Here is a 23692-nt window from a genome sequence, read left to right on the forward strand (position 1 = left end):
TATCTTCCCTTGCATGGTAGATTATTTTTCAAGGTGCTTTTTGAAATTCTGTGTTGCCCTTTAGATTCCAAAAAGGGATCATAGCTTCTTTTGATAATGTTAAAATTTAATATTTTATAGTTCAAAACTTGTTCATTCTACTGACATGATGCTGGGCTTGATGCTAAGAACACAGAAATAAATGTGTTCTAGTTCCTGCCCCCAGAGTACTCTCAAGGCACACCGGTGTCGGAGGGGCGGGGATAGAGGCGTACATTGGATACAGTATGAAACAAAGGAGAATGAAGTCGAAGGACTTGAGGAGGTGGTGGTAGTTACAGTCATTCCTGAATTTAATTTGAAGTGGTTTAGGCATTTGTCAGACCAGTTTTAGAAGAGATGGGTTTCACAGACAGTGAAAACCACAAAAGCAAAAACACAAAAAGATTAGAGTCCAGCAAACAGGAAACTGCCTGATGGCTCCTTGTTACTCCCAACACGGAGGGCAGGCATGTCTGTGCAGCCAGAGGAGAAAGGGCCGTATAGGCCATGCTAAAGAGCTCTGTGAAGTTACCAACTTCAGATCAGGATTCCAGTTTAGGAAGATAAACCTTTAATTATGTATTTTCTAATATATAAATACTTATTGAATAACAGCTTTGTTCTAAAAACTGGACTAGATACATGAGTAAGGTAACCTTGAGAATACTGACTAACCGGCTGGTATGAAGTGGCGTGCTGAGAGAGTGGCAGCGAGTGTGAGTACGTACAGTGACACAGCACACGCACTGCACAGAAGAGCACGGGAGCAGTGGCCCAGGAGCAGCACCGGAAGTGGGCGGGAATAGTTTCTCAGGAGTTCTCCAGGCACACTAACGTCAGGGACTACTGTTGAGAATGCAGGGGACCTTGCTGTTATTTTAAGCTCTTTTACAGGTAGAATAAGACCTTCGCAAATAGAATTATGCTTTTAAATTAAATTACCTTGAACCACCAGTTCAAATGCTGAATTAGTCTTGTAACAATGAATTTGAAATTTTGGCAAAAAGCTAGTTTTCTTGCAAGTTCTTTTTAATAAATAACAGTCCCACAAAGATGGAAGGAAACCATGGGTTGTTACAGTGTCTTTATTCTGTAGCTGAACTATTTCCAGTGGGTTATGCTGTGAATGCAGTTGTCGTTGATTTAGTTATTTTCATGAAGATTTCTTAGTACTCACTTCTGTCAAAAACAATTACGGGAACCTCAGGAATTTTTTATTTTATATTTTTCTGGATTAGTTTTATTTCTAATTATTTTTAATTTTGTTTACCAAGTAAAAGTACTTTCCTGGATTGTGAATTTTGAAGCTAGAAAATTATACAATAGAATCTTAATTCCTTCTTATTTTAACTGGCATCTGATAACCTGTAATTTTAAGATAGCACCATTGTTTTTTAGTTAAGATGTAAAAACAGCTTGAGTTCCTTTGTTTTCTCTTTTATTAGTGTCTCTGTGGAAAGATGGGAAGTTTGGATTTCACAAGTGATTTGTTGTAGCTAGCAGGGAAAGAGCGATAAACACATATCGCAGGAAACAAAACAGTCAGAGCCCCATCTAGTCTTCCCATAGTTTTCTTCACAGTCTGTTAACTATCATTTTAAAAAGATGAAGTTTGGGGGCCTAAATTGATACCATTAGATTCCTCTGCCATTGCGGAACAATGAAGACAAAAGCACTCACCATCTTAATGTTCACAGGACTGTGCTAAAGAATAATGATTTAAGATCGAGACAAGAGTTAACTGCCCACCTCACCAACCAGTGGCCTTCCCCAGGAGCTCTGGATGCCAGTGCGGTTGCCTTGGACACGTTGCTTTACCGAAAACACAATAAACAGTGGTATGAGTAAGTGTGATCCTTTTCTTTCCAACTAATTACGGAGTTAGTTGTGCCAAGACATGGCTGTCCACTTTGGTTTTTCAGTTATTCTGTCTGAAATCATTATTAGCTTAGAGCAAAAGTAGGATTTAAGACTACTTTGGTTTGGCAAGGTTAGGTTTAAGTAGTGAACTTGTTCATGTTTTGAAGCCAAGGCAGCCTGGGCAAGTAGAATTATCTGAGAAATGATTATGCACTACAATACTTACCAGTTATCTACTTCTGTTCATCTCTGCCAGTCCCTCAGTTGAGTCTGTGAGCTCCTACTTAATGTCATCTAGTTTTGAATTCTGGCTTTGGAGTTTGTATTCGCCATAATATTAATTTTCCTGCTAATTAGAAAACATGAAATTCCATTTCATGAATTAAAAGAAAGATATACGTGTTCTTTGGGTATGAAAAAGTTTTGTTCATTTTCATTCTAATTTTGGGGGGGGCCACAGAAGATATAATCACCCTACCCATGGCCACAAGATCCTTCCCTATTTCTTGGTCCCAGTGTTCTGGACTGTGTCTTTTAGTCCTAGTTTCCCAATGCTGAGAGGGTTGCTAAATCTTAGGCTAGCTTTCTTTAGTGATCTTCATTTTGGAACTTGTAAATTGTTACCTTCTTTTGGCTCTTAACCAGTTTCTCTCATACTGACCGTTTATTTCTCAGTGTCTTTATTTTCCTAATTGTCTTCAGCTCGTTTTGTGAATCTTTTCAGTGTTCTCCCTCCATCCCCTTCTGTTCTCTTTCCTTCCCTCACTCCCTTTTCCTCCTCTTTTTTTCCCCTTCTTTTCTCTATTCCAGCAATTTTCAACCTTTTTAATTCTCATGGCACATATAAACTACTTACAAAAATTCTGTGGCACAGCAAAAAATTTATTTTTTTCCTATCAGGCAAAAAAAAGTATATTTTTGATTCATTCATAGCAGATGGCTGGCTATTGTTGTGTTTGCTGTTATCATTTTCTTTTTATTTGACAATCTAAAGAAAAAGAGGTCCCAGTCTTAAAAATCTTGCCTCACAGCCCTGGACGGTTGGCTCAGTGGTAGAGCGTCGGCCTGGCATGCGGGGGACCCGGGTTCGATTCCCGGCCAGGGCACATAGGAGGAGCGCCCATTTGCTTTTCCACCCCCCCCCCCCTTCCTCTCTGTCTCTCTCTTCCCCTCCTGCAGCCAAGGCTCCATTGGAGCAAAGATGGCCCAGGCGCTGGGGATGACTCCTTGGCCTCTGCCCCAGGCGCTAGAGTGGCTCTGGTTGCGGCAGAGCGACGCCCCGGAGGGGCAGAGCATCGCCCCCTGGTGGGCAGAGCATTGCCCCTGGTGGGCGTGCCGGGTGGATCCCAGTCGGGTGCATGCGGGAGTCTGTCTGACTGTCTCTCCCCGTTTCCAGCTTCAGAAAAATACAAAAAAAAAAAAAAAATCTTGCCTCACAGTGGTTGAAAATCACTGTCTATTCTATCCTCCCTCCCTCCCCCTCTCTCTCTTTCTTTCTTTGCTGTTCTTTTGGAGCCCTTGTTTTTTAAATTTCACTGGTAGAGCTACACACAATTCTTAGATTGCTTTCACTAGATAATTAGTAGTCTGACATTTCTACAAGGAATGTTTTAGCACAGACACAATTTCCACCTGTTTTACTCTGATTTTTTCATTTATCAAAAGAATTCAAGGCCCTGGCCGGTTGGCTCAGCCGTAGAGTGTCGGCCTGGCATGCGGGGGACCCGAGTTCGATTCCCGGCCAGGGCACATAGGAGGAGCGCCCATTTGCTTCTCCACCCCCACCCCCTCCTTCCTCTCTGTCTCTCTCTTCCCCTCCCGCAGCCAAGGCTCCATTGGAGCAAAGATGGCCCGGGCACTGGGGATGGCTCCTTGGCCTCCGCCCCAGGCGCTAGAGTGGCTCTGGTCGCGGCACAGCGACGCCCTGGAAGGGCAGAGCATCGCCCCCTGGTGGGCGTGCCGGGTGGATCCCGGTCGGGCGCATGCGGGAGTCTGTCTGACTGTCTCTCCCCGTTTCCAGCTTCAGAAAAATACAAAAAAAAAAAAGAATTCAAAAATAAATATGACCTTCTGTTGTTAAAATCTTTTCTCATTAGTTACTAGAGACAAGCAGGAAAAACTGAGCCAAATATATACAGAATAAATTGGTAGAGCTCTTTTGACATCTACTAAACCAGGCTGCCTAGTATAAGTCAAAGTGTCAGCTGAGTCCCTCATATATTGAGACCAATCCATTAAAAAAATTCTCTCTTATACCTTTATGAAAGCTATGAATAACTAGAATATATCTTATTCTATGGGTATATAATTTTATCTTTCTATAACATTTAATTAATAGGAAGAATATTAGTTTATTTGTATTTCTAATTTATGCTTGAAAAATTGAATTTATAGCAACACTTGATATATTTATCTTGTCTATATATAATATATGAGATGCTCCTGCTTTTTTAACTTCAAAAATATAACATTAAATCCTGACAAAAGACTAAAAACTCTGCCTTTTTATTGCAATATCCACATTGTCACTTTAGATAGTGGTATATAAAATATTTTAGCCCAAATACCCTGCCTGCCAAGTTACCTACTGTATTTAGGAGCGAAAAAAGGAGTCTAAGTGGATGATTTATTAGTAGTTTACCTTTGCAGATAATATTAGTGACTGGTTTTTACAGTCATTTCAGTCTCAGAAAAGAAAGCAATAAGACTACCTGTTCATCTTTGTAGCCTGAATTCAGATGTTACAGTTCTTAATACAGTTACTGCATTAGTTTAAGAAGGGACCCCTCTCCTTCCCAGCATCATCACTTAATCTGACCTGACCTCAGTTGTTGGTATTGCTTTTAGATTGTCCTATTGTGAAACTGATATCCCTGAACAAAAAGTTTGCAGCTAGAATATAGTTGTGAAATCATTGGACCTAGAATTTAAGTTAGGATTTAAAAGTAATCTCTACTGCAACTGCTATGTAATACTAAGCAACACTTCCTCTTCTTACCTTTTGTTTCTGCATGTGCAATGCTGGAAATGATGCCTATTTAAATAGAATTATAAAAGTCATTTGGGGTAATAAAGTGCCTGGAACTTAATAGTTTCCCAGTAAATATTTATGTATACTCTGTCTAATCCTTTTGTGTTTGTATGCTTAAATAACTTTGTATCTTTCCTGTTTGAAGACTATACACTCACCCAACATCCCAAGATCTACTTTCTTAGAGAGTTAGTAAGACCTTATGACAAATTAAAATGACCAGCAAATCTCCAGTTGTTCTGAATAAATCTAACGTTTTCATGTAAAAATGGAGACTTTGGATATTTAAAACAAAATAGTACTCTATAAATCATGTTTTAAACAAATCATATGTTTTCATCAGGATTTAGTTTTTATACTTTTCAATTTTATAAAATAAGCCAAAGCTCTTGAACTAACCTGATCATACATTCCTCTTAATTTGATCAGTGTCTTAAGTAAGTTCAACAAACATTTATTGAGAACCTACAAATTAAGAGGGAGGTAGCCAAAGCAACTTTAATAAGGAACATTAGCTTTCTTGATAATTTAGAGAAAGAAACTGACCCTGTAATGAGTCTATATTATATTATAATTTTCTGCTAAGAATATGGGATGTCTACAGTTATTTTAAAGAAATAACTGTAGCTCTTTAACTCCTTTTTTCCAGTTAGCTTTGAGAAGAAAGATATCATGCTGTTTGATGTAATGAATTTTATGGACTTGTTTACATTTCTTTTTAAAATTAATTTATTAAGCCTGACCAGGCAGTGGCACAGTGGATAGAGCATTGGCCTGGGATGCTGAGGACCCAGGTTTGAAACCTTGAGGTCTCCAGCTTGAGCGCAGGTTCACCGGCTTGAGCATGAGATCATAGACATGACCCTGTGGTCACTGGCTTCGGCTCAAAGGCTGCTGGCTTGAAGCCCAAGATCACTAGCTTGAGTCCAAGGTTGCTAGTTTGAGCAAGGGGTCACTCATTCTACTGTAGACCCCCGGTCAAGGCACATATGAGAAAGCAATGAAAAACTAAAGTGCTGCAACGAAGAATTGATGCTTCTCATCTCTCTCACTTCCTTCCTGTCTATCCCTGTTTCTCTTTTTCTCTGTCTCTTGCTAAAAGAAATAAATAAAATAAATTAATTAATTAAAATTGATATACAATATATTAGTTTCAGGTGTCATTATACATTTATTTATACGTATAAATTACAAAGTGATCTCCTGATAAGTATAGTACCCACCCGAAACTATACACATTTATTACAATATTATTATACTATTATAGACTGTATTCTCTAGGCTGTACTTTACATCTCCATGACTGTTTTTATAACTGGCAATTTGTACTTCTTAATCCCTTCACCTTTTTCTCCCTCCCATCTGGCATCCATCAGTTTGTTCTCTGTATCTATGAGTTTGTTTTGTTCGCTCACTGATTTTTGTGTTTTAGAGTCTGTATTAATGGAAACCATACGGTATTTGTCTTTCTCTGACTTATTTCACTTAGCATAATACCCTTTATGTCCATCCATGCTGTTGCAAATGGCAAGATTTTATTTTTTTTTTTGTGGCTGAGTAATATTCCATTGTATATAGTGGGTGGGCAAAAGTAGGTTTACAGTTATAAGTACATGAAACAGTTTATTCTTGTTAAATTATTTGTTGATTATTTGTATTATTTTCCATATAAAAACTGTTAACATACTTCTTCCAACCCCTGTATATACCACATTTTCTTTATCTATTTATCTATTTCTTACAATGAGCCATTGTATGTTGTCACCTACTCATGGAAGGATCCCTGTCATAACAGAAGATGTTAAATTTATTTCCATTTACTATATACTGTTTATAAAACTTTAAAAATGTCATTCCCAATTTATTTCTTGATTATTTAAACATGGTAAGAATTATTACGCTGGATTTTCTATCTTTTATTTCAAACTTAGGAATATAGCATTAAAACATCTTAGGCTTGCCCTGGTTGGTTGGCTCAGTGGTAGAGCGTCGGCCTGGCTTGCAGGAGTCCTGGGTTCGATTCCTGGCTAGGGCACACAGGAGGGGCACCCATCTGCTTCTACACCCCTCCCCTTCTCCTTCCTCTCTGTCTCTCTCTTCCTCTCCCGCAGCCGAGGCTCCATTGGCGCAAGGTTGGCCCGGGCGCTGAGGATGGCTCTGTGGCCTCTGCCTCAGGCGCTAGAATGGCTCTGGTTGCAACAGAGCGACGCCCCAGATGGGCAGAGCATTGCCCCCTGGTGGGCATGCTGGGTGGATCCCGGTCAGGCGCATGCGGGAGTCTGACTGCCTCCCTGTTTCCAACTTTAGAAAAATACAAAAAAACAACAACAACAACAAAAATCCATCTTAGGCTTACTGTAAAACCCCAACAGTAAATAAGTCTATAAAATGTCTTCCCTTAACACACACATAGCGTAATGATTACTTTTTTTGTTCCTAATAAGTTTTATTTTAATAGTTTTTTTTATATGTAAAGTCTAGGCCACATGAGCTTGTTAGATAAGAGTTATATAATCTTGTTAGGTTATTGTGTAAACCAGTGGTTTTCAACTGCTGGTCTAAACCACTTAATGTATTTTTACCCCAAATAACCAAATTCACTGTCATCATGTTTCACTTTTCTACTTAAAGTTTTTTTAGTCTTCTAAATTTATCGGTACTTCCTAATTTGGCTATTATTCACCAGATAATTGAGCATGCCCTTTTGTGTGCCCTTCATAATCTTTTGAGGCTAATTTTTCTTAATGACCTCTGATGAACAGATATAATCACCTCAGATGTATTAGAGGTCCTCTTTCCCATGTGGGTCTTTCTGATATTTTTGGAGGACTCCCTCATGCACTGAGGCTGCAGAAATCTTTCAAGTTTGTAGTTTTGCAGTACCCTAACTCACCTACCTCTCTCTCTTCCAGGATCCCTTGCATTCTTCCACTGCTTTTAGAAAATTAAGAGTACATAGATATTCTGCTATAGCAGATGCTTATTTTGTTCTTTAAACATATTTCTATAAAAATCAAACCAAAAATAAAAAGAATATATTTCCGTTTTCATGTACATTCTCGTCCCTCTGTGCATTCAATGTTTATTTGTTTTTACTTATGGATAATGACACCTCTTTGCATCACACTCTTTGCTACCCAGTGACTACTAGATAATGTGAATTATTATTCACCTCAATACATCTTCTGGCAAATATTGATGTACATTATTCATATTACTTCTGATCACTGATATAAAGTGTAAGACTGTAGAAAAATTTACTAATAAGTAAATTCTGGCCTATTGCTCACTTTTCTCTTTAATTTGCCTTTATTTGGTACCCAATTCTGTATACTGAAATCAATCAATCAATCTTCCTATCATCTATCTATCTATCTGTCTATAGCAAGAAAGACAGAGAGAGGGACACACAGGTAGGAAGGGAAAGAGATGAGAGGCATCAATTCTTCATTGTAGCATCTTAGTTTTTCATTGATTGCTTTCTCATATGTGTTGGAATCCATGGGAGTCTGAAAAGACCAGACTAACAGGCTTTGTTGAAAGGAAGAAAGGAATCCTGCCGGGCACTTCGGGGGAGAAGGGCACTGGTACAGACTATAAGGTGAATTTTATAGTGTTTGGGAGAGCCTGAGAATGTGCTGAGTCAGAAGCTCTGGTATGTCCCCTCCTGCGGATTTATGGTTTCGGCTTTCTGGAACACTTCTTCTTGAGGCGGTTGACCAGCTTCCTGGAACTCTTCTGCCTCAGGGGCAATTGTCCAGTAAGTAAAGGTGAGGTCAGGCAGTCAGGCGGAACAACCAAAGGGCAGTTGGAATTTCTGGTAAATTCATATATCTATCATTTCTCAACTCTGTGGTATGATAAAAAGGAAAAGAGCTGGGGGAAGGAGAGGGTATGGGGTTCAGGAAGGAGGTTTGTCTCGGACTGGCCATCTTCTGGAGTTACTTCCTGCTGTTATCCCTATTGGGGGCCTCTTTCGTGAACCCCCACCTGAGGCAGTTGGAGTAGGGGTTATAAAAGCATTTGATTGTAGGTAATTCTGGAGATTTCTCTCATTTGAGCCTACTTAAACTTGATAAAGAAAGGGGCAAGCATTAATATTAGGCACAAAATTAGGATTGGTCCTATAATTGGTGCTAGAATCGAGAACAAAGGGTTTTTCCACCATTGTTTGGAGTAGAGGTGTATTTATAGGGTTCCAGATTTTTCTGTTTCGTGAGGGCAGGTTTCAGGGTTGGTGTGTAGGGTTAGGTAGATTTTTCCAATTTTCTGATTGGCGAAGGTCTGCATGCGGTTCTGTAAGAAACTAGTGAACAAATGTAAGAGGCAGGGTCCAAAAGTTTAGAAAAATTAATAGGAAAGTGAGTGGACCAATGAAAGGCACTAGTCAAGACACCCAGTTTGTGTGAAACCACTGATTTAATGTATACAAATTCGCTGGGCTTCAGAGAGAGAGAGAGAGAGTGGGAATAAGACAGGGCAGTGGCCAGTCCCCCTGCCCCTAGACCTACTCCTGTAGAGATTCCTAAAGCAACAAGAAGAGGGATTACCTGTACAGCTCCTTTGGTTCTTAGATTGACGGGTAATGTACTAGGAATTGAAAGAGGCTCATGGGGTGGGATTAGGTTGATATTTGGGGTGAAATAGATTAGGGCACAGGTTTCTGCCCAATTAGTAGGGAGACACATATAGATGTTACGCTGTTTTTCTACTTTAGCAGCAGTGGGAGTTGTCAGGATCACGGTATGTGGACTTGTCCATGTGAAAGTCAGTCCTGGAGTGACGTAATGCTGGAAGCACCTCTTGGACAGTCTCTGAACAGTTTGCTGAGTAACTGTAAATCCTGAAAGTACTTAGGGAAAGGGTGGTTACATTTCTACACTTTGTAGCTAGAGTTTAAGTTTTAGTGACCACTGCTTCTAGCTGGAATTAGCAGCAGGTCCCAGCCTATGATAGGCATGGGGCATTGAGACAAGAGGAATAAAGGTGACCCTATACATTAAATAAAGCAACAAAATCAGACTGTCAATACCCATAGTAGAGATCTTTGAGGGATAAATCAAACTCAAATATTCAGGCAAGGCATAGTAGATGCCCTTGTGTTCACAAGAAATGAGATCAGTTTATCTGCTACTTGGAAGAAATACCTTAGGCTCCTGAACGATGTCCTTGTGCCTTCAGTGGCAATTCCCAGCATGCTGGGCAAGGTCAGGTCACAGGTAGCTGGAGCAAGGCTAGAAGAGACTGAACCCTCCCTCCATGGAGCAAGGGGGCAGCTTACCTTCTCATGTCCCTCTTTCCACAGCAGAGATGTGTCTCTTGGTGGGGCCGGGAAGCCTGGCAGGCTTCAGTTCAATGACCTTTCTTTCCACTCTTGAAGCAGGGCCCTCATGGAATCCTATGAAGCCTTTTAAGGCACTGGAGCCTTTAATAGCGTATGCCAAAAGCTGGTATTTCATGACTTCTTTTGGGCCTTATTTGCCTTTTCTGTTACTTCCTTGGCCATTATAGACCTTAAAAGCCATGCTCAGAAGATCTCACTGAGAGGCTTGACTAAGAGAGCAAAATTGGGAATACAGTGTCTAAAGAAGCCTATTAGACCAAGGAAAGAAAGGATTTGATCTGTGGTGGTAGGTGGTTGGAGATTCTAGAGGGTCTGAGTTCGATCTAGGGTGAGACCTCAGGTGGTGAGGGTTAAGGCGATGCCCAGATAGAGTACAGACTAAGAGTGAAGTTGAGCCTTAGCAGAGAAGACACGATATCACTTCATAGCGAGGAAGTTAAGAAGGGTAGTGGTGTGTCTCCTTGAGGCAGGCAGGGAGGGGCTGCAGAGGAGTAGATTATCTACATATTGTAAGAGAGTACTAGGTTTGAGATTGCATGCTGCTAAATCCTGAGCTAGTGCCTGCTGAAACAGGTGTGGGCTGTTTCTGAACCCCCGGGGTAAGACAGTCCATGTAAATTGCTGGGCTGTATTAGTGTCTGGGTAAAGGCAAACAGAAAGTAAGAGTCAAGGTGTAGAGGAATGGTAAAGAAGGCATTCTTGAGGTCTAAGACCATGAAGTGAGTAGTGTTTGAGGGAGTGTGAGACAGTAACTTGCAGAGATTAGGGACTACTGGATGGAGGGGAATTACTGCCTCATTGATTAGGTGTAAGGCTTGTAAGAGGCGATAAGCCCCTGAAGGTTTTCGAACAGGAAGGATGGGGGTATTGCAGGGAGAGTCCGTGAAGATGAGTAAGCTTTGATTTAAGAGGTGGGTAATTATTGGTTTAAGGCTTTAGAAACAGACAGTTACACATTAAACAAAGACTTCATGTACAAATTACAAATTAAGAAATTTAAATGAGTGTGCTTGTTTCAATTAAAATTCTACTAGAGATATGTTCTGTCAAAGAGACAAAACATTACTCATTCACACAGCTCAATAGACAATTCTGCTTTTTTAAGCTTTTCGAGATGGCAGGGAGTTGTCAGCATAGAGAGGAGGAAGAGAGAAAGCAGATGGTTGGACAGTGTGAGCAGCTGTATGGAAAAGAAGGAGGGTCAGAATCCACAGGAGGAGGAGATTAAAGTGCTGGTGGTGGCACCACGTGGTCAGAAGAGTCAGAAGATTTAGAGCTCTGAGGAGAGGGGAGAGGATGAGGTGTGTAGTGGAAGCACAGTCAGTCTCTGAAGAGGGGGAAGGATGGGTCGAAGTAGAAAAAGAGACAACTGAAATCTGTGGGGTGGGGGGATGGGTCAAAGAAGAAAAAGCAACAGAGCTGCCCATCTGTAAGGAGGGAGGAGGGGTTTAAGAACACAGTGGAGAAGGGAGGGGCCCCTGGCCAGCAGGGGAGAAATACCATTCACTTGGTATTTGCAAGTGAATGAGAAACAGGATTTTTTTAAGGGAGGGAAGGGGGCTCTTGGAGGGAAGAACTTGAGCAGGAGAGATTTGCAGAGGGACCAGAGAGGGGTCCTGAGAGAGGCGTGCCCCTGGGGGTCAGGCAGGAGGGGAACAGAGTTGGGAGTCTGTGTAGAAGGAAAGATTAGGAGTGGAGGTTTTAGGTGAGGTTTCTCTGGCCAAAAACGGCCTGCGTGTAGAATAGGAAGCACAGAAATTAAGGACAGGGACAGGAGCGAAAGGAGAAGAAAGCCTGCACGTAAGGGATTTCTGATGCCCTCCTCATCCGGTGGCAGAAATTGTCAATATCTCTTAGGATGTTGTAATGGTAGTAGAAAGCAACCTGGCTAGGCGCCTAGACTTTCGAGGAAGTCCTTAGAAGCAGGCCGCTCGGAGTAGAAACCTCCCAAACTGTGAACCCCAGAGAGTAGAGTGAGGATGACACAGTATCCCGAAGGAGTATAGGAGTAGTCTCTGAGGCCTGGGATTGGGAGGAGCCCATGTTCCGAGGGGAGTCTGGCTGGACGGTTTGGACTGAGAGGAGCCCACAGTAGAGGAGACTGGTAAGAGAAGGGGGTGTCCCTGCCTTCAGTCACAGTTCCGAGAGGAGAAAATCTCCGTAGAGAGACAGTCTCAGACAGGAGGTCATCGCCCCAAGGCTGAGATCCCGGGACATAGGAGAGGGCCTGGCAAGGCGCGCCTAGACTTTCGTAGAAGTCCATAAAGGAGTAGAGGCAGACCACACATAGATATGGGGTCTGAAGTCAAAACCATCCGACCAGGAAGGGGTGTTTTTAGAGAGAAATTTGGAGGCCAACCAGGGAAGGGGAGGGAGAAACTCCTTACCTTCTGGTCCAACAGGGGTTCAGGACAGGGACAGATCGCTAGCCAATCATCCTACAATTACATGTCCAAACAGAATCAGGGAGTAAGCCCGGGATGAGCTGCCGCTGCCCGTTGCTTCCCTAGTTGTAAGTTTGGATGGCAAAGAGGGATTGTCCAGGCAGTTAGTACCCTGACCCGGGTTTGGGCACCAAATGTTGGAATCCATGGGAGTCTGAAAGACCAGAGTAACAGGCTTTATTGAAAGGAAGAAAGGAACCCTGCCCGGCCCTTCTCCTGGGGGAGAAGAGCACCGGTTACAGACTAGGGGGCGAATTTTTATAGTGTTTGGGAGAGCCTGAGGAAGTACTGAGTCAGAAGCTCTGGTATGTCCTCTCCTGCGGATTTACTATTTCAGCTTTCTGGAACACTCCTTCTTGAGGCGGTTGACCAGCCAGCTTCCTGGAACTCTTCTGCCTTGGGCGATTATCCAGTAAGTAAGGGTGAGGTCAGGCAGAACAACCAAAGGGCAGTTGGAATTTCTGGTAAATTCATGTATCTATCAATATGTGCCGTGACCGGGGGTCTACAGCAGAGTGAGTGACCCCTTGCTCAAGCCAGCAATCTTGGACTGAAGCCGGTGACCTTGGGTTTCAAGCCAGCGACCTTTGGGCTCAAGCACGTGACCATGGGGTCATGTCTGTGATCTCATGCCAAGCCTGCAACCCTATGCTCAAGCTGGCGACCCTGTGCTTAAGCTGGTGAGCCTGCGCTCAAGCCAGCGACCTTGGGGATTTGAACCTGGGTCCTCTGCATCCCAGTCTGATGCTCTATTCACTGCACCACCACCTGGTCAGCCCTGTATACTGAAATTTATATTTGATTTTAAATGTTTAAATCATTATATATTGAAGGCAGTGGATTTTATTATGTCCCAAATGCTCATGACATAATTCCTGCAAGTTTATTTAAATTAGATTAAATTGTAAACTTTTATGTGGTTATAATATATGACTTACTCTCTTGGATTCTTATTTTGATTAAGAAAGCTATTATTATTTTAAAATTCTACTGAGAGGGCCCTGGCCGGTTGGCTCAGCGGTAGAGCGTCGGCCTACCGTGCGGAGGACCCGGGTTCGATTCCCGGCCAGGGCACACAGGAGAAGCACCCATTTGCTTCTCCACCCCTCCACCGCGCTTTCCCTCTCTGTCTCTCTCTTCCCCTCCCGCAGCCAAGGCTCCATTGGAGCAAAGATGGCCCGGGCGCTGGGGATGGCTCTGTGGCCTCTGCCCCAGGCGCTAGAGTGGCTCTGGTCGCAACATGGCGACGCCCAGGATGGGCAGAGCATCGCCCCCTGGTGGGCAGAGCGTTGCCCCTGGTGGGCGTGCCGGGTGGATCCCGGTCGGGCGCATGCGGGAGTCTGTCTGACTCTCTCTCCCTGTTTCCAACTTCAGAAAAATGAAAAAAAAAAAAAAAATTCTACTGAGAGGTAGTAATAGACTATTAATTGGTTTGATGTGTCTGATGCGTTACATTTAAATCTTACAGTGTGATGTTAATGAGTCTAGAATTCTAAAATAGGAAGTAGTGGTGACCTTTTAAAGACAGCTCCCATAGACGTAGTGTTACTCCATGATAAAAACAGGTTTGTTAGATGGAGCTGCCATTCCGGTTGGAAGTCAGGTAAGAATGTGGAAACCCAACCCATTCTTTGTCATTAGTGAAAGCAGCTGAACTGTTGTTCCAGATGGTGGGTCTGTAGTCTTTTTCATGCACGGAAGATACTGTGTGTACTGTTCTTAACATTTTATGATTAAGGTGCTTAATTTCAGTTTAGAATGTTGATTACTGCTACAGAAGATGATTGTCCACCAAATTTTATTCTTATATTCATTGGCATTTAGTTAAATTAATCCTTGAACTCAAGGATTGTTCACTAAATTTGACAAAGGGTGGGAAGCTCCCCAAATCACTTTGGATTTGGAAGTGTGATATTCTAAAAGAACTCCAGTAATAGGTCACACAGAAAGCTCATTTTGTGTTGCCCATCTCAGAGGCTGTTTTCAAAGGTTTCCTTCCTCAGGTGGGTGACAGTCCCTGAGATCGCTATGTGCTGTCAGCCTCTCGGTTTTTCAATATTCAAATCAATTCTAAGTCTTCTTTGCTTCTGGGTAGTTTTTGTTTGTAAACATTTCTATGTAAAATTTCTAAAATTTAGTAACTAACAAACTTCCTATATTGAAAAGTTAGTGTCAGAAACTCATCTTAAATCTTTCAGTTTTAAGAAACCCTCTACGTATTAGGCACAAAAAATTGGGGGGGGGGGAACATAGCTTTATTCAGTGCCTGTGTTCCTGCTTTCTTTTACACCTAATAAGATTTTAATGGAAATCAAGTGAAAATTTTAGTGATTTGATTAAATACAGAATAGTTTACATGGTCTTTCCCAGCAAGCAAGGCTGTTTATATTTATAAAGAATAACTTTGGTGCTGGTCCATGGCTCAGTGGATAGAACATTGACCTGGCATATAGGTGTCCTGGGTTTGAATCCCAGTCAGGTCACATAGGAGAAGTGATCATCTGCTCCTTTCCCCCTTTTCTTTCTCTTCCCCTCCTGCAGCATGATTCAGGCATGACCCTGGGTGCTGAGGATAGCTTGATTGATCTGAGCTCCTCAACCGCAGGCAGTAAAAATAGATCAATATACAAGCATCCGCCCCAGAAGGGGATTGCCAGGTGGATCCCAGTGGGGGGTATGAGGGAGTCTGTCTCACTACCTCCCCTCCTCTCACTTAAAAAAAAATAGCTCTTGGGCTTTTGAAGATGGCAGTGGAGTAGGCGGATGCACCGACACCCAGCTCTCAACACCAAACTGGAATACAAATCAATTTAGGAAAAATCAGCATGAAAAACCAACACTGAACTGCAAGAACAGCTCTCAAAAACCAAGGAGCAAAGAGGAAGCCACAATAATCCTGGTAAGGAGTGCCTGAATCTCCTCTGCTTACAGGAACAGAAGGGGGGGGGTGAGGCTGAGAGCCCAGAGAGGATTTCACAGAGGAAAAAGAGCAGAAACTACTGCTCACAGCCACTTACCTGACGACCAGGGAGCAAGGTGGGTTGAAAAGACCAGCTTATCTCCCAAGTGGAAAGGACAAGGAGAGGGACAGACTGTGAGGGGCTAAGGTATGCAAGAAACGAAATAAAAAAGCTGACTTATTCGTGCTGGAGGCGGCCATAGCTGGGGGAGGGACTGAACCTTTCACAAAACAGAGCTGAAGTGCTTCTGGATCAGAGATCTCTGGACATCTATCCAGCTCCAATCAGCGCAACAAGACACAGCTGAAAACAAGAAGTGGGGAGGAGGGGCAGTAAATCAGGTCTCCATGGAGATCTGAGATACACCTCCCCCTACTGAAGCTGAGAAAAAACCCTGCCCCCAGTGAGATTAGTTGGTGGAAAAGACCTTCAGCATCTCAGGTTACACCCACAGCATTCCTGGTTACAGTTTCAAGGAAGCCCCCTGCTGAGATCAGTTAACAAGACTATCATCTGTTAAGAAAACAAACAAATCAAGACTTCAAAGCTGCCCAAATCCAAAAGCGGATTACAAATAATAGCTGATACCAACCCAAGAAGACCTAGAAATAACACAACTGAAAACTGGAGGCAGACAACACCAAGCCTAGAATCAAGCAACTTTACAAATAAAACACCATTATGAGAAGACAAAGGAGTGCAACCCAAATGAAACCACAAGAGACACCTTTGAGAGATGAGCTGAGTGATATGGAAATAATCAAACTTCCAGATGCGGAGTTCAAAATAATGATTGTAAGGATGCTTAGGGATCTTAGAACAACAATGGAGGGGCAGTTAAAAACCTAAATAAAGAAATAGCAAGTATAAAAAAGGATATTGAAATATTAAAAAAGAATCAGTCAGAGATGACAAATACAATATCAGAAATGAAGACCACAATGGAATTAAAAACAGGATGGATACAGCTGAGGATCGAATCAGCGAGTTGGAGGACAACTGGAATGAAGGCATGAAAGCAGAGAAGAAAAGAGAAAAGAGACTCAAAAAGTCAGAGGAAACACTTAGAGAGCTCTGTGACAACATGAAGAGAAATAACGTCCGCATCATAGGGGTTCCTGAAGAAGAAGAAAAATAACAAGGGATAGAGACTTTGTTCAATCATATCATAACTGAAAACTTCCCTAAATTAATGCAAGAGAAACTCTCACAAGTCCAAGAAGCACAGAGAACTCCATTAAAGAGAAACCCAAAGAAACCTACACCAAGACACATCATAATTAAAATACCAAAGCTAAGCGATAAAGAGAAAATATTAAAAGCTGCAAGAGAAAAAAAAGTTATCACCTACAAAGGAGCCCCCATAAGGATGACATCCGACTTCTCAACAGAAACACTTGAGGCCAGAAGGGAATGGCAAGAAATATTCAAAGTAATGCAGAACAAGAAGCTACAACCAAGACTACTTTATCCAGCAAGGCTATCGTTTAAAATCGAAGGAGAAATAAAAAGCTTCCCAGACAAAAAACAACTCAAGAAATTCATTACAACCAAACCAACGCTGCAAGAAATGTTAAGGGGCCTGTTGTAAACAGATCAAAGTTGGAAAAGAATATAGCAAAAAAAGGAATACACCTTTAAAGAAGAAAATGGCAATAAACAACTACATATCAATAATAACCTTAAATGTAAATGGATTAAATGATCCAATCAAAAGACATAGGGTAGCTGCGTGGATAAGAAAACAGGACCCATACATATGTTGTCTACAAGAGACACACCTTAGAACAAAAGACACACATAGATTGAAGGTAAAAGGATGGAAAAAAACATTTCATGCCAACGGAAATGAAAAAAAAGCTAGGGTAGCAATACTTATATCAGACAAATTGGACTTTAAAACAAAGGATATAGTAAGAGATAAAGAAGGCCACTACATAATGATAAAGGGAGTAATCCAACAGGAAGATATAACTATTATAAATATATATGCACCTAATATAGGAGCACCCAAATATATAAAACAGACTTTGATGGATTTAAAGGGCGAGATCAACAGCAATACTATAATAGTAGGGGATTTCAGTACCCCACTAACATCACTAGATAGATCCTCAAGAAAGAAAATTAACAAAGAAACAGCAGACTTATTGGAAACACTAGATCAACTCGATTTAATGATATCTTCAGATCCTTTCACCCTAAAGCAGCAGAATATACATTCTTTTCAAGTGCTCATGGTACATTCTCAAGGATAGACCACATGTTAGGGCACAAAAGTGCTCTCAACAAATTTAAGAAGACTGAAATCATATCAAGCACTTTCTCCGATCACAACGGCATGAAACTAGAAATGAATCACAGCAGAAAAGCTCAAAAATTCTCAAACACATGGAAACTAAATAGCAGGGTGTTAAATAATGAAAGGATTAAGAATGAGATCAAAGAAGAAATAAAGAAATTCCTAGAAACGAATGACAATGAGCATACAACAACTCAAAATTTATGGGACACAGCGAAAGCAGTGCTGAGAGGGAAGTTCATAGCACTACAGGCACACTTTCAGAAGCTAGAAAAAGCTCAAATAAACAACTTAACCCTGCATCTAAAAGAATTAGAAAAAGAACAGCAAGTAAAGCCCAAATGTAGTAGAAGGAAGGAAATAATAAAGATCAGAGCAGAAATAAATGACTTAGAGGCTAAAGAAACAATACAGAGGATCAATGAAACTAGGAGCTGGTTCTTTGAAAAGGTAAACAAGATTGATGAACCTTTAAGTAGATTCACCAAGAAAAAGAGAGAGAGGACTCAAATAAATAAAATTAGAAATGAGAGAAGAGAAATAACTGACACAACAGAAATACAAAATATTGTAAGAAAATACTATGAAGAACTGTATGCCAAAAAACTAGACAACCTAGATGAAATGGACAAATTCCTTGAAACATACAATCTTCCAAAAATCAATCTGGAAGAATCAGAAAACCTAAACAGACCGATTGAGATCGAAACAGTTATCAAAAAACTCCCAACAAAGAAAAGTCCAGGGCCCAATGGCTTCACAACGGAATTCTACCAAATATTCAAAGAAGAACTAACTCCTATCCTTCTCAAACTATTTCAAAAAATTCAAGAGGAAGGAAGACTTCCAAGCTCCTTTTATGAGGCGAGCATAATTCTGATTCCAAAACCAGGCAAAGACAACACAAAGAAAGAAAATTATAGGCCAATATCTCTGATGAATATAGATGCTAAAATCCTCAACAAAATATTAGCAAACCGGATCCAACAATATATGGAAAAAATCATACACCATGATCAAGTGGGATTTATTCTGGGGAGGCAAGGATGGTACAATATTCGTAAATCAATCAATGTGATTCATCACATAAACAAAAAGAAGGAGAAAAACTATATCATAATTTCAATAGATGCAGAAAAAGCATTTGATAAAATCCAGCACCCATTCATGATCAAAACTCTCAGCAAAGTGGGAATACAGGGAACATACCTCAACATGATAAAAGCCATCTATGAGAAACCCACAGCCAACATCATACTCAATGGGAAAAAATTAAAAGCAATCCCCTTAAGATCAGGAACAAGGCAGGGGTGCCCCCTTTCACCACTCTTATTTAACATAGTCCTGGAAGTCCTAGCCACAGCAATCAGACAAGAAGAAGAAATAAAAGGCATTCAAGTTGGAAAAGAAGAAGTAAAACTATCATTATTTGCAGATGATATGATATTGTATATAGAAAACCCTAAAGTCTCAGTCAAAAAACTACTGGACCTGATAAATAAATTCAGCAAAGTGGCAGGATATAAAATCAATACTCAGAAATCAGAAGCATTTTTATACACCAACAATAATAAAGTACCTAGGAGTAAACTTAACCAAGGAAACTAAAGACTTGTACTCGGAAAATTACAAAGCATTGATAAAAGAAATCAAGGAAGATACAAACAAGTGGAAGCATATACCGTGCTCATGGTTAGGAAGAATAAACATCATTAAAATGTCTATATTACCCAAAGCAATCTATAAATTCAATGCAATACCAATTAAAATACCAATGACTTACTTCAAAGATATAGAACACATATTCCAAAAATTTATATGGAACCAAAAGAGGACACGAATAGCCTCAGCAATCTTAAAAAAGAAGAATAAAGTGGGAGGTATCACACTTCCTGATATCAAGTTATACTACAAGGCCATTGTACTCAAAACAGCCTGGTCCTGGCATAAGAACAGGCATATAGATCAATGGAACAGAACAGAGAACCCAGAAATAAACCCACAGTTCTATGGACAACTGATATTTGACAGAGGAGGTAAGGAAATACAATGGAGTAAAGACAGCCTCTTTAACAAATGGTGTTGGGAAAATTGGACAGTTACCTGCAAAAAAATGAAACTAGATTACCAGCTTACACCACTCACAAAAATAAACTCAAAATGGATAAAAGACTTAAATGTAGGCCGTGAAACCATAAGCATCTTAGAAGAAAACATAGGCAGTAAGCTCTCGGACATCTCTCGGAGCAATATATTTGCTGATTTATCTCCACGGGGAAGTGAAATAAAAGACAGGATAAACAAATGGGACTATATCAAACTAAAAAGCTTTTGCACAGCTAAAGACAACAAGAACAGAATAAAAAGACAAACTACACAATGGGAGAACATATTTGACAATACGTCTGATAAGGGGTTAATAACCAAAATTTATAAAGAAGTTGTAAAACTCAACACCAGGAAGACAAACAACCCAATCCAAAAATGGGCAAAAGAGATGAATAGACACTTCTCCAAAGAGGACATACAGATGGCCAATAGGCATATGAAAAAATGCTCAACATCATTAATCATTAGAGAAATGCAAATTAAAACCACAATGAGATATCACCTCACACCAGTCAGAATGGCGCTTATCAACAAAACAACACAGAATAAGTGTTGGCGAGGATGTGGAGAAAAGGGAACCCTCCTGCACTGCTGGTGGGAATGCAGACTGGTGCAGCCACTGTGGAAAACAGTATGGAGATTCCTCAAAAATCTGAAAATCGAACTGCCTTTTGACCCAGCTATCCCACTTTTAGGAATATACCCCAAGGACACCATAGAACGGCTCGAAAAGGAGAAGTGCACCCGTATGTTTGTGGCAGCATTGTTCACAATAGCGAAGATCTGGAAACAGCCCAAATGTCTGTCAGAGGACGAGTGGATTAAAAAGCTTTGGTACATATATACTATGGAATACTACTCAGCCATAAGAAATGATGACATCGGATCATTTGCAATAACATGGATGGACCTTGACAACATTATACGGAGTGAAATAAGTAAATCAGAAAAAAAAAAAAAACTAAGATGAATCCATACATAGAAGGGACATAAAACTGAGACTCAGAGACATGAACAAGAATGTGATGGCAACAGGGGCGGGAGGTTGGGGGAGGGGGGAGGGGGGTGAAGAAGGAGTGGGGGGTTAGGGGAGGGGAGGGGCACAAAGAAAACCAGATAGAAGGTGACAGAAGACAATTTAACTTTGGGGGAGGGGTATACAGCACAATCAAATGTCAAAATAATCTAGAGATATTTTCTCTCAACATATGTACCCTGATTTATCAATGTCACTGCATTAAATTTAATAAAAAAAATAGCTCTTTTTTAAAATTTATTTTATTTTATTTTTAAAATTTATTTTAGAGAGGGGCGGGAGGGAGAGAGAGAGAGAAGGGGGAAGGAGCAGGAAGCATCACCTCCCATATGTGCCTTGACCAGGCAAGCCCAGGGTTTCGAACCAACCATCTCAGCATTTTACGTTGTTTTATCCACAGCGCTATCATAAGTCAGGCCAAGAATAACTTTTTTTTTTTTTAACAGAGACAGAGAGAGAGTCAGAGAGAGGGATAGACAGGGACAGACAGACAGGAATGGAGAGATGAGAAGCATCAATCATTAGTTTTTCGTTGCGCATTGTGACACATAGTTGTTCATTGATTGCTTTCTCATATGTGCCTTGACCATGGGCCTTCAGCAGACTGAGCAACCCCTTGCTCCAGCCAGCAACCTTGGGTCCAAGTTGGTGAGTTTTTGCTCAAACCAGATGAGCCCATGTTCAAGCTGGCACCTCGGGGTCTTGAACCTGGGTCCTCGGCATCCCAGTTTGACGCTCTATCCACTGCGCCACCGCCTGGTCAGGCAAAGAATAACTTTTAATAAAATAGGAAACCAAATCTTTTCTTCCTGTATCAGAAAGGAGATAGCATAGTAGTTAAAGGGACAGAAGTAGAGCCATGCCACCAAATTTATACAATGTGTCCCAGTTTCCTCTGTTACAAAGTAGGGAGATTAATAATCCCAACCTTTTAGTGTCATTGTGAGATTTAATTAACATACAAAAAATATGTAGAATAGTGCCTAGCATTTGTTCAGTACTTTTTAAAATTACATATACTTATCTATTATAGTTACCAGAAGTTTTCTACAGTAGAACTTCCTATTACTTAAAAATGTAATTAAGGCCTGACCTGTGTTGATGCAGTGGGTAAAGCGTCAACCTGGAACACAGAGGTCACTGGTTCAAACCCTGGGCTTGCCTGGTCCAGACATGTATGGGAGGCAAAACTGCAAGTTGATGCTTCCTGCTTTCCCCCTCTTCTTCTCTTTCTTGCTCTCTCTCCTCTATCTAAAAATAAAATACTTAAAAAGTGTATATATATATATATATATATATATGTGTGTGTGTGTGTGTGTGTGTGTGTGTGTGTATATATATATAATTAAAAACTTTTACCTTAGTGACGTTTAAAAAATCATTATGTTATAAAGTGAAGATACTACTTGCATTGTACGCTAGTAGTCATTCCATCACCTATTTCTTCACCTCATTCTTAGAGGAGAAAAGGAAGAGACAACCTAGATGAAATGGACAAACTATTGTATATATTGTAATATAACTATTGTATATATTCCCCCCATACTTAATATATATACGTTTGATAAATTTGTTAAGTCTACTCTTGTGAATATGAATGACTATGTAGTAGACCATTTAAATTATATATGCATTTCTATAACATTATTCACAGAATATATGATATTTCTATGAAATTAGATAGGGTTTGAGTTCCTTGGGAAATGGATGATGAACCTAAAGATTTATTTTCTGGAATCATTTATATTTGGAAGTAATAATGAATTCTGTTCTCTGACTTGAAATGTCAGCAACGTCAAAGCTTTCATATATCTTTTGAGTTGGTTTTAACCTGATGAAATAATACGATAATTTGTTATTTTACTTTAAAATTTTTTTATTGATTTTAGAGGTGGGGAAAGAGAGAGAGAGAGAGAAACATTGATTTGGTGTTCCACTTAGTCATGCATTCATTGGTTGATTTCTGTGTGTGCCCTGACTGGGGATCAAACCAGCAACCTTGGTGCATCGGGACGATGCTCCAACCAACTGAGCCACCTGGCCAGGGCAAGGACAGTTTAATAATTAACCTTCATTAACTTTTTATTTATAACTGAGTTATTCCTTTTTTATATTTTATTTATAATTACTTTGTTTAATAGAAAATGGGCTCACAATTGTGTAGAGATGAGGAAAGGAGGTTAATTTTCTTGATGATATCTTAACAGAAACAAGTATTTTTTATTTATTTATTTATTTATTTTTTTGCATTTTTCTGAAGCTGGAAACAGGGAGAGACAGTCAGACAGACTCCCGCATGCGCCCGACCGGGATCCACCCGGCACGCCCACCATGGGGCCACGCTCTGCCCACCAGGGGGCGATGCTCTGCCCACCAGGGGGCGATGCTCTGCCCATCCTGGGCGTAGCCATGTTGCGACCAGAGCCACTCTAGCGCCTGGGGCAGAGGCCACAGAGCCATCCCCAGCGCCCGGGCCATCTTTGCTCCAATGGAGCCTTGGCTGCGGGAGGGGAAGGGAGAGACAGAGAGGAAGGCGCGGCGGAGGGGTGGAGAAGCAAATGGGCGCTTCTCCTATGTGCCCTGGC

At 40.9% G+C, this 23692-nt stretch overlaps 1 protein-coding gene and 1 non-coding gene across 6 annotated transcripts in view; both read left to right on the forward strand.

Moving 5' to 3' along the window:
• RUNDC3B (RUN domain containing 3B) overlaps positions 1 to 23692 on the forward strand; it is a 165671-nt gene that overhangs the window by 131122 nt on the left and 10857 nt on the right. For 4 of the 5 annotated variants that reach the window (XM_066240198.1, XM_066240199.1, XM_066240196.1 and 1 more), the window contains one exon: positions 1719 to 1865. The exons of the other annotated variant lie outside the window; for it this stretch is intronic. In XM_066240198.1, the coding sequence (XP_066096295.1) occupies positions 1719 to 1865 (147 nt within the window). The remainder of the gene's footprint in view (positions 1 to 1718; positions 1866 to 23692) is intronic. 5 annotated transcript variants of the gene reach the window in all.
• Positions 13699 to 13774, forward strand: TRNAG-ACC (transfer RNA glycine (anticodon ACC)). Its single transcript has one exon. It is a non-coding gene; the product is annotated as a tRNA-Gly (tRNA).

The sequence above is a fragment of the Saccopteryx bilineata genome, chromosome 7, assembly GCF_036850765.1.
Source record: "Saccopteryx bilineata isolate mSacBil1 chromosome 7, mSacBil1_pri_phased_curated, whole genome shotgun sequence".
Classification (NCBI taxonomy): domain Eukaryota; kingdom Metazoa; phylum Chordata; class Mammalia; order Chiroptera; family Emballonuridae; genus Saccopteryx; species Saccopteryx bilineata.